Here is a 12,382-nt window from a genome sequence, read left to right as displayed (position 1 = left end):
CATTTAGCATTATATTAGTCTGTTGGAAGTAGTTTTGACAATAAAGCATCTGTTGGAGCAGTTTTTAGAATAGATTAAACCCTCTTTTTATGTAGCCAGAGAGGTGCATCCATAGTTTTCCCCTGTTCAGATTGTGATTTCCAGTACAAATCCCTCCTTTACTTAAGAGCACCATGTATCTATTCAATATGTCCATAACTAACTTTTGGATCAGTTGAATAATATGTCCATAGTGCCATATAAAAAATATAAATGGAAGAAAAGAAGAAGGTATCCAAGAGCACACCTTCTGTGGGTTATGTTAAAATAAAATAGTTTAATGCCCAAACCTTGGTTAATCCATTTACAAGGAATAGCTTTAATCACTTGTTTATATTGAAATACAGTACTATAAGATATTCATACAGTAATTTAAATGCAACAACAATGAATTCTGACAGCTCCCCTGCCAACTCATTGTAACCAGGTTAAAGGCTTAGAGACAAATGTTGCATCAATAAAAATACATATATGAGGTAATCTATTAATAATTAAATTCATAATCTATAGTAAAAATATATATGTATAGCAATTCATGATTTCTATATATGAAATGGTTATTTTGAGCTAAAATGTATGTACAATTTATGAAAAAAGCATATATGTTACATATATATATATATATATATATATATATATATATATATATGACAGTTTATGTGGTACTCTTTTCTCTGTGGTGGAGATGTGCCCAATTGTGTGGGATGCACATGCACAGGAGATGAAGTGGCGGAGTGATATAGCTGAGAGTGGTTGGGTTCCTGTCAGAAAAAGAAGGGCAGGTGGAGATACAGGGATATAACAGCTGTCAGAAGCTGCTAACAGTTAGTCTGGTGTTCCCCTGCTTGAGACCCTGCCTCCCTGTGTCCCAGGCATCGGGTCGCGGTGGGCTGCTGGGCGCAGCGGGGTGGAGCCAGTGAGGATTCATTAGCAGCAGCTGTCAGCGAATGAAGCTTACCACTGACAGCAGAGAGATTATGGTGGCCTGAGGTGCAAGCACTGTTGCAGCATCGGGCAGAGCAGCACTAAAGGCACAGTGGTGGAGGCTAAGTCTGGGCTGTCAGTTTAAATGGCTGAATCAAAGGAAGCCATGATAGCGTTTCCAGAGCACTAGCGCTGTGACAGGCAGCGGAGTCTCATGACTCCTTCAGTGGTGAGCAATACAACAAAGCCATCCTCACCCGATATGAGCAGCTGAGTGGAGGGACAATTATAGTAATAGGGCAGCAGCATTAGTGCTGTGTCCCAGGGTGACTACCTATACTACCTCACTCCGTCATAAGTTCAGCCACAGATATATATATATATATATATATATATATTACACCTGCATGTACTGTATCAGCCCACTCCAGGTAGTTTTTCAGGGTGATAAGGACTTAGCAGGTGCAGAAAGATACTGCTGCACATTACTATATATGATAGGTTGGTGCAGAGATGGTTAGAAGATTGGGGGAGTTTACAGTATGTGCCAGTTTTACAACCACAATGCCAGAGGATAAGCAGTAGGGAGATGCCTTCAGGATTAATTTAGTCTCTCAATGACATTATTGGTCTGAGCAACAAACAACAAGTAATGGAGCTTAGACTGCACTTTGCAGAGGAATACAGAGGAATGCAAAATAGCTATTCTGCCAGAGGGAATATAAGTTATTACTGCATGCTACATTGTAGATTTGCAATATATTTAAGAAATACTGCTACCCTTGGGAACAAAGCATCTGAATATACTAGGAACACAGCCTTACTCTCAGGCTTTTTCAGTAATGTCACCGCAAGATATCTATGGTCTGTAATTGTAAAATGTGAAAAATGTATTTTAAGGACTAGTGTAAAAGGCTTGTCAATATTGTGAGCCTATATATATATATATATATATATATATATATATATATATATATATATATATATATATATTTATCTACTAAGAGAGTATGAAGGACTTCAATTAGCAAAAGCAACATACAGGAGAGTAACTAAAGGAGACAAGGGGAATTCATTTAACTATATTGTCAAGAGAAAGACTAGATCTGGGACTCTGGTGTAATTACACATAATTCAGTATGGACTATACTGCCTATATACTAGGATGGTTTGCTAAGGTTATTGCTTCTCATTCACTGTTACACTAATGGTAATTGTTAAAGTCAAATTGTAATTGCTGTCTGTAGACACAATTATAATATAATTGTGTCTGTAGACACAATTATAATATACTGAAGTTATGTAAAACAAATGTGTATAATGGACCTGTCTTCTATAAAAGTTAACCTGATCTAATACTGTCTATGTATTACTTACCTGGATTTAGCCGAGAAAAAAAAGAAAAGACAGGTGGTATTAACAACTTTGTGTTAAATCCAGCTTATAATTATGCATTGCTGTGCATTATACATCAAACTCATAAGTAATAGGTTTTCCCTAGCAAGCCTTACAATTTAGTTTGGGTGGAGGCACTGGAATAGTAATAGGAGATACACCACTTAACATGAGTTTAATGGTGGGTAAAAAGAGATTACATAAGAGTTAGTAGTAACCTGGTGTCCCTTTAGAGGGTAAAGGGGGGTTAGATGATACAATAAAAATATTGGTTCTGCAAAATATAAATGTCGCTTGCAGAACCATGCAAAACTTTGCAATTCTGTAGTAGTAGTTTATACCTGTGAACACAGTGGAGGTAATTTGTAATGAGCTAAATGTGCACTCAACCTTTTCAAGATTAACTTTAAGACACAGTTTGGATAAAACAAGCAGAATTTAGGACAACACTAAGTACTTACTGAATGGGATAATACTAATTTGATGGGAAACAGAACTTCGGTGTAATGACCCAACTTTGGCAGTAAGTACCTTTTTTTGTGGATTGCATGAAATGGGTATCCAGGAAGACCAATCAAGTGCACTGGTACAAGAAAAATGTACTTGTTTTTTGTTTAAAATGTGCTTCAGAAATGGCCAAAATGTAAACATGTTTTTCTGTTTATTTTTCTTCTGATATATTATATCATTTCATGTCATAGGTTCTACTGAATACTCACCAACTAGTGTTTCCAAGTTCCATCATTGATCACTATGCTGATCTAAGTGCTTTTTACACTTTTATATGACTAATTGAATAAAATAACATGCTTTGTTTTTTTTTCTATGCTTTACACACCTGTCTACATGATTAATAAAACATATATTTGTAGGGAGAGCTCAACATTTACTAGTGACAGCTGGATAACTGATTGAATGTTCTGTAAACCAAAACAAGCAAGCATACATGATTGCTGAAAATGCAGACTGCTGTAATACCACAGTGGAACTTTGTCAGGAATTACCAGGAGAGGGAATTGCATGCTTCACAGACTTTGTGAAATCCTCTTCTAGCTTTATACTTTTTTTTAACCTTTTAGCAATAAATATAGCTTAAATATAGTTTTATTAATGGAAATCAATTTGCTCAAAAATTTTACATATGTGGGTTTATACTTTATACACAGTTAGGTGTAAGCACAAATTGTACAAAACATTTTGTGCAAGTTTTGTTTCCTTGCACATATGTTGATGAGGATGCATTTTTCACTTTCATCCCCTTAAGCTTATAAAAGGAGAGCAAGGAATTGATTGCACAGGAAGAAGGTATTTAGACAAATTGATCTATTGTAGACCACAGGAAAGACAAATGTGTCTGCCACAAGGCATATCACATTTAGGTGCTTGACCCCTGATCCAAAATAGGAACTGATGATGATCAGCAGCCATTTCAGATTTGCTGAGTGCGTCTTGATCCCTCCCACTAATTTGAAAACACAATACCATCTCAGGGTAATGGAATGCTTATTTATGTTGTGGTGCCTGTGCGTGACCTGCACAAAGAAGTGTATGCTAACGATACTGGATTAGAACCTCTATATACCCCTACCTATACCTTCTAATAATCCTACCTATATACCTCTAAGGATGACGCTAATTTGCGTATGCAGTCATACAGTAAATAGAGACTCCAGACTTAGAACATGTGGTTCCAAAGCACAAAGTATTATTCAAGTAAAAGTACAGTCAGTTACACGCTATTGATCAAGACACAATTCGGCGCAAAGGAATTATACAGACCCAAGTACAGTATACATACGTAGCGCTTCCGGACCAGATGTTAGGCATCAACAAGAAACCTCTCGTCTTTCAGCATTCAGCACGAAGACTAAAAACCCAGCGTTTGAGCACACATATTTATACCCCCCAGGAATAGACAAAACAATAGAGACATTTGTTTCTGATGTCATGGGTTCCCAAGGGGGATACATCTATTACAGAGCGTTTCACAGGCTTATTCAAATAGACCCAACCTAGCCTCTAACAACTGGGGGTCTCTGGATTCCCGCCACATGCAACATCCTAACAGTTGTTCATATTATATACATTTTGTTGCTTGAAGTCTCTGCGGTCCATAAGTCGAGAATGCATGATGCATGCATGATGCAATCTCCATACCGAAAATACCGGAATTCTGTTGAAAGAGCACGCATCAGTACAAAACCAAACATGGCTTACTTAGCATGTATAAAACCTTAGTTACCAAATAATCTTTATTTCACAGCATTTATACTAAGTGAACAAACTTAAATCTTATACCTTAAAGCTTATGGAACCTTGTATGTGAATATGTAATGTGTGAGTATATGGGGTTTGATATAAAGATGCTAGTTAACTGGTGACAGATGCGTGCGCATTTTGCTACTAAACAGCGTTTTCATATAGGATCATATGCATTCGCTAATATGCGACTAGTGAACAGCGCAATTGTGCGTATTAATGTGTATATGAGAAATGATGAAAGATGCAATTGCATGGTGCTAATAATAATATCGCCATATGTACTTAATTGTGAGTTTACCTAAAATGGTGCTTGGGCGGCCATTCGCAAAATGGCGCCTTGCGATCTCATTTCCAAGATGGCGTCTTGCAGCCAGTCGCAAGATGGCGTTGCCACGAATCAATTTTAAACTGATCTTGTCTCAGCCAATTATCCAGCTTCGACAATGCATACACAGTACTCTGAATGGAATATGTTCAGTATCACAGCACATAATTTTGTGTTGATGCACTTGATACAGTATGTGGATACTATTTGTGGTGGTATGCAGGTTATAATAGTAAACACCAGAGGAATCCAGATACAGCAGGCAGCCTTAGTACGTAACAACATGTTTGGTTTATATTTGATTTATGGAAAAGTAGTAGAGGTGATTGTGCAGCTGTACTCAAAGTTACACACTTAGGGGTAAATTAGTACAACCAGCACTGGGCTCCGGGAAGCAGTCCTGGTTCTGGAGTTACAGGGGAAAAAATGTGTATGGTCCCCCTGTAATTCCCAGAACCAGCACTGGACCCTTTCTAGTGGGGGGCTGATGCCACAGCCAGGGGAGCCCTTTCACCGGGCCCTCCAGCCGCAGTGTCAGTTCTGACCGCTAGTCAGCCCAGTCCAGGGATCCCTGGGGAGTTGGGGACCCCCCAATAAAGGGGTACCCCTCTCCAGGGCACCCCTGGCCTATGCTGATAGCCCAGGGCTATCCCTGCCACACCTGGGCGGTGGGTGGTGGTTTGATAGTGTAGGTGTTGTGTAAAAAAATAGAAGTATCAACATTGTCTTTATAGTCGAACTGAAGGTCCCAGCATGCCTCCCCTGCATGCTGGTATTTGGAGAAGTACCAGCATGCAGGACATTAAGGGCCCGCTGGTACCTGTAGTTCATCGTTAAAGAAATGTCTAAAAAAACAAAACATACATTCAGTGAAAGTATAGTTTTATTACATACATGCACACACACACACATACCAACCTACATTACCAGAAATGGTCCCCTTGTCCAAAGTAAGCATCCAAGGTCTTCTTAAAACAAAACAACGAAAATCCTGATCCACGGAACAGATAACAACCAGGATGGTTGATCTTAGCGTTCATTGACTGAGAGAGGTGAGCCCCCACCTTTCTCAGCCAATGAATGGCTCCTCCATTGTTTTATGAAAACGTTTCTGTGGTGCAGTTTTCTGTTTTTTTCCTTTTTCATCCTTCCATATGTACAATTTTATCTGGGAGAAAATTATTGTGAATTCATCTGAGCAATATTGAAGGAATATTTCCACATGTGAAAGGATTGAATATTATTTATTGTTATTCTGTTTTCCAGCGCCATCTCATATTTCTAAACATGTTTTATTCATTTGTATTTGTCTAAGAGTGTGCTGTTACTCTATATTGTTTTGAATAGTGAGTAGACAGCAGGTCCCAAGCGCATTGACAAAATACCCCTTTTCTGTGTTCCATTCACATGGAGCACAGTCCCCCCTCCCCGAGGCCCACTATAGTGATCAGCATCACGGACGTGATGTGTTACATGATGCCAATCAGGGGACTTGGGAGCCAGTTTGCACTGTGCTGCTGTATGGAGAAAATATAGCCGCAGCAGCTGAGTCCCCATCCAGGAACTGGTGCAGCTGGATACTTGTTCTCGGCAGGGATACACTAACCCTGAATGGGAGCCACGGGGCAACCATCCCTGTTGCCTGCCACCCTTGCAGAAAACAGAATCATATTTTGACAGTTACTGCTGCTAAAATGTAAATAAACCTCAAAGTCTGTATTATCTTTTTTAACTGTGTTGGATTAATAATGCTGGTAGAGGAAGGGAGAATGATATGAATAGTTTGACAATTTCAGTTTTTGTATGAAAATGTTTTAACATGACACTATGCTGACCAAAAAAAAGTGGAAAAATAGTTATATTATTTTTAACTGATGTTCCTTTTCTATCTATTATTTTTAATTATTGTTTCTCTTATAGCATTTATTATATAACATATACAATTTTGAATGGTGGCACAGTTGATAGCATTGCTGCTTCTCAGTGACAGAATCCTGGGTTCAGAAGGGCAGTATGATATTTTGACTGGCTGCTAACAACACTGTTGTGTTTTGATGTGTTGTAGATAATTTCAATTTAAATTCTCAGCTCCAATTGGACAGTGACTGTTATATTTGAATATTGAATATATATTGAATATTTCAATATATAAATTACCTTATAATATGATACACTGTATACATAAACACATATAATAAATGTGTTTTTTGGAAATTCCAAAAAAAAGTTGTAAAAGTGGAAACTATTAACCTTTTATAGAATTTAATTTGTCATATTTTTCTTTCCAATTTTTACAAATTTTTAAACCACACTGTAGCAATAAATCAAACAAAATCTAACTGCTGATTGATTGCTGTGAAATGTTAGTGAATGTACCTTCATGTTGAAATGTGTTTATCTGAGCTATTAGAGAGTAAACACATGCACTGTTCCATGAGACATTTGATGAAAAATTAAAGAAACTGGAATTGTGACTTTAAACAATATTAATGTCAGGAATGAAGGCTGCATCATTCATCTTTTATTATTCTTCAGATTCTTTGTAATGGGAAAAAAGAGATTACCTACATATATTCTTCCTTACATTGTACTCCTATTATTTAGCCTTTGTAAGTACGCATTTTGAAAATATATTTCAAATTATACCAAGATGTTTAATAGGGGAGAAGATGCAAAGTAGACTGAAACATGTATAAATCAATTTGTTATATCTGACCTATGGAAAGAAATGGTGTAAGAGAAAGGCAAGGAATATTTTAAAATAATGTTTAACACCTCATTACTCAAGAACTGTTGAACCTTTCCAGGGCTTTTTGAGCAAACCTTTGAAAACAGAATTATGGCAAAAATCAGCAGAGCAGGAGATAAAAGGAGAAAATAATTGGTATTTTGCTATCTTTGCAAAAAGCAGAGTTAAACTTAATAACCAAAATGCAGTAGTCAGAATCTACTGCGATATCACTTTTAGATGTCTGCACTGTGCTAGTGTGTGCACATATAGTAAAAAATTAAATGTGAAAAACTTATGAGCGACCAGAAAGCTTCCTTGGGATAAAAAAAGGGAACCCTAAACACTTAAGAAATTGGTGCAATAAATACATAATGGTAAAAAGCCCTTGACATTAAAAACAAGTGGGCATGTTTTTGTTAATATGTTTGAATATTTGTATTTATATTTGAGTATATCCATATTTAACCACTTTTCCCCAAAAAATTTCAGAAAATGTAAGTTTTTTATCATTTTATAAAGTTTGGAATGTAATTTTAAAAATATAATTAAATATTTTATATGAAAACAAAACATTCCAAGGGGGTGTTTTGCACCCCCTTCCTGTGTCCATAGGCCCACATTATTACCTTTTTCATTTAAGCGTTTATGATATCAGTTCACAAGCTTTAGAATCCCTTTTTTTACTGTACTTGACTGCCTCCAGTCCATTGAACCAGTTGTTGACTGCAAGCTTCAGCTCAACATCTCTTCCTTAACATTGTCCATCCAGGAACTCTTTGAGCCTAATGTAAAGGTGAAAATTGCTTACAGCAATGTCTGGACTATTGGCTGAATACCTCACTCCCAAAACTGTGTCAAGTGATGAGCGTCTTGGTCGATCTTTGTCATGCACCTTTGTTCATCCATTATTGAACATTTCACACCACTTTCTCACATCACCATGCACCTTTTTTACTTGACAATAAATTGGGTCAGGTCTCATTTTCTACGCATTAAATAATACAAATAACACTCCACACTTCAAAGTCAGAAGTCTTTTGTATTCTAGGGTTCAATTTAACGGTCTTTACTTTCTGGATTACATACATACTATATATGTATAGTGGAAATTAACTTTAGGGGCACACACATTAAAAATGATTCATTACTTTTAAATAATGCAACATACAGTAATCATCATCACCAACACATAAATTTTCCCAAGAGTTATGCACAGGCAAAACATATGCCTCCTTATTGCCCACCCATGTTGTAGTTAAAAGCCTCCTTATTGCCCACCCCTGTTGTAGTTAAATAAAATATATTTTATATTTAGGTACTGTAGAAGTAATCTCTAATGGGTTTACTTGATGTCTGTGTTTACACAATTACTGATCTCTACCTGTATGTGAATGTGCCTCTCCAAATGAAAGAGATCACAACTGGCAAATGCACAAAATGAGACAGCACATTTTAACATATATTTAATTTATTGTCCCTGTAGAAAATGTAAAACTCTTACATTTGTGTGTGTGAATAAAAAAAGAACATATAAAATTAAATTGCAAGCAACCATATTTAAAAAATAGTCCATACAAATCCATAAGTTCAGGCACCTGGACATTTGAGATTTTCATGGAATATGTAGAACTCTTTACCATAGAAAATAAGAGGGGTCTATTTATTAAATCAGATTTGTGGTCAAACTTCCAAAAAAATATGTTTTCAGAGGTTTGTTTAAGAATTGCATTGCTAAATTATTGAGACCATTTATTATGAGTGTACCACAGATAAATTAGCTTTGCCAGATCCATATCTGGAAATAAAGTGATAGTGTAAGCCATCACTTTATTTTAATTCTGTATGAGGACAGGCTCTAATAAGAGCCTACATCTTGGCAAGAGGGACTTGATAAATGCCATACTAAAATTATTTCTTATCGCTGCATTATGAAAAGATAATTACAATGGGAAAATTAATTCTCTTAATATTTATCCATAATTCTAAGGTAGCAGAGTTGCAACATAATAATTGGCAACATGGTGGCATAGTGGTTAGCGTGGCCTATCTGTGTGGAGGCTGTCCTCTTCATATTTGCATTTGCATGGGTTTCCTCCAGATGATCCAGTATCTTTCAACATTCCAACAAACTAATGGTGGGTTAATTGGATTCTGACAAAATTAATCCTGGTGTGTATGTTAGGGAATTTACAGTGTAAACTCCAATATGGCATAGACTGAGATTAATGACATATATTCTCTGTACAGTATAATAATTCTGAATTATACAATATTATATGGATAAAACTAAGATGTAAATAATTAGAATATTAATTTTTATTTGCTGCTTAATACATTTTTGGTTAAATATATTTTTATGGTGTGGCTTATTATAGTACCTTTAGATGACCAATGATAGTTGCAACATCTGCTTCAAATTTATCAACTTTATTTTTAAAGAGATTATTTTATAAAATATTACCATTTACAATGATAAACCTATACGAGCATATATAATTCTGTATATGATGATCATCTAGCATCATTTGGTGATAACACTATAAACCAATGACCACAGGAAACTGTTGAAATATGCAACACTTATATTAGAATATTTATGAGATATAATATGTAACTATTTGAAGGATAGAATATGCATGCACAATAATCTCATTATGTTGTTGTTCTTTTCCCATAATTTGAATAAAAGATATCCAAAACATCATGGAGTTGGTCAATAAGGTAGATCATTCATAATCACACAAAGTTTAAAATTGCCTATAACATTCACTTTTTGAACAAAATGTAAATAAAATGCTTGTTTGGTACTTCAAAAGATCAGCAGATTAAATGCTAAAATATAAAGCTAATTAAATATAATGCTAATTATTCTAGAAATAAGTTATACTAGTAAAACCGATAACTATACAATATCACATAATGTAGAAAAAATACTGGTGTTATTCTGTGAGTTTAGAGCTACCAATTATACAGTAATTCTGTATGATTCTAGATTATTTACTGCACAATCATGAGTAATATTGAATAATATATTTACTATGACATAAACCTGAAAACCGATTAATACGTGATGCTCACAAATACTGTAGGTGAGAATAATTGACAATTGCTTTGTGTAATTGCTCATATACATATGTAATTATAATTACCATAAACTCATTTGCACATTTTGGAAACTAGTGAAAAAAAATATTTGTGTCAGGTTGTTGATCACTATTGTAGAGGTATTATATCTAGTACCACAAATAGCTACATTTTAGCCAAGGGCACCTGATCTGATGTTGTGCTGGGCATATGTTGACAGATGAAGGGGGTGATTCATCAGAAGGTGGGCAATAAGTATCTAGAGGGTGCTTATTGCCCACCCCTGATCTGATTGAATCCTAATACTGTGAACAAACTGTACTGTACTCAATCAATGCTTGTCAATCCCATCTATGTGCAACAGTAGGGTGACAAATTTTATTTCTGTTTTCATACAGTAACTAATATATACCTCTATGCTTAAGTTTTATTGGATGCTATTCATTATCAGGAACCTATTGGCTTCAAATAAATACATATCCAACTGTCTGCAAGTTGTGGTGGTGTACACTAAATTACCAGAGTAAATCAATATGGTGTGAGGATGGCTGCTAATTAGAAGCAGTGGGATTTTGCACTGTCAGAATTAACCCAGCAGTGTTGATGTGCATGTGTGACTTGAATTCACACATGTGCACAGCTGCAGGGGATGCAGGGCTAGAAGGGGCATTGGTTCCCACAGGCAAACTCTGAAGACTGTGATGTTTTTAAAGTTTGCTGAATACTTTCATGTGTAACATGCCCATTTGTGATCCTAAATAGGCCTACTAGTATGTCATGCATGTCTGCTTTGTACAGTATACCATTATTTTAACATTAATACATTACTCTCTTTCCTTTTTTAGGAGTTATTAGGACAGCACTACCAAATATGGACAGAGAAGCCAGAGAACATTATTCTGTTGTAATTCAAGCCAAGGATATGGCAGGTCAAGTTGGAGGACTATCTGGGTCAACTACTATCAATGTTACACTTATTGATGTCAATGATAACCCACCAAGATTTCCTCAAAGTATGAAGGTCCTTTTTCATTGTTCTACTTAACAATCTTGATATTTAGTTTTAATGTGTAATACATGTCAAGTGCTGTAGTTACTGGATTATAACAGCTTTTATGAAAAACAGTACATACAAGAAGGAAGGGATGAGTCCACACTATTCCTCACCATCTCATTGATTAAAACTGCAGGTATAATAATGAGGGAGATTTTACTAGCCTATATGATAATCACTCATATAATAGTCCTTTGTATTAACAAGGTAGTAGATCCACAAAACATAATGTGTAATTAGGCAGTCCCAATGTACAAACTCTAACATTTAAACTAAAGTCAGAAAGTTCAGTCAGAAAGTTCAGTCAGAAAGTTCAGTAGCAAGTGGCAGTTAATAGTTGAATCCCAGCCTGGGATAATTGTTCAAAGTTTAACTCACCTCTGTTCCCTGCATCCAGGGAAATGTATCTGTGTGTGGCCCTGACAGAATATGTGGGTTCCAATGATCTTTAAATGAGCCTCACTCAGGTGATGGATGTCTCCACGGGGCAGACTCTGATGGGTGAGGGCTATGACAATATGGATCTATTACCACAAGTGGGGTAATGTCACAGGGGATCTGTTGCCAC

At 36.0% G+C, this 12,382-nt stretch overlaps 1 protein-coding gene across 1 annotated transcript in view; it reads left to right on the top strand.

Annotated features, from left to right (window-relative positions):
- CDH18 (cadherin 18) overlaps positions 1 to 12,382 on the top strand; it is an 810,171-nt gene that overhangs the window by 572,301 nt on the left and 225,488 nt on the right. Inside the window, exon 5 of the mRNA XM_088468265.1 lies at positions 11,606 to 11,773. Within this exon, the coding sequence (XP_088324391.1) occupies positions 11,606 to 11,773 (168 nt within the window). The remainder of the gene's footprint in view (positions 1 to 11,605; positions 11,774 to 12,382) is intronic.

The sequence above is a fragment of the Taudactylus pleione genome, unplaced genomic scaffold (assembly GCF_031769625.1).
Source record: "Taudactylus pleione unplaced genomic scaffold, aTauple2 ptg000083l, whole genome shotgun sequence".
Taxonomy (NCBI): domain Eukaryota; kingdom Metazoa; phylum Chordata; class Amphibia; order Anura; family Myobatrachidae; genus Taudactylus; species Taudactylus pleione.
The sequence above is the reverse complement of the archived record's forward strand: the minus strand, read 5'-3'. Positions and strand labels throughout refer to the sequence as shown.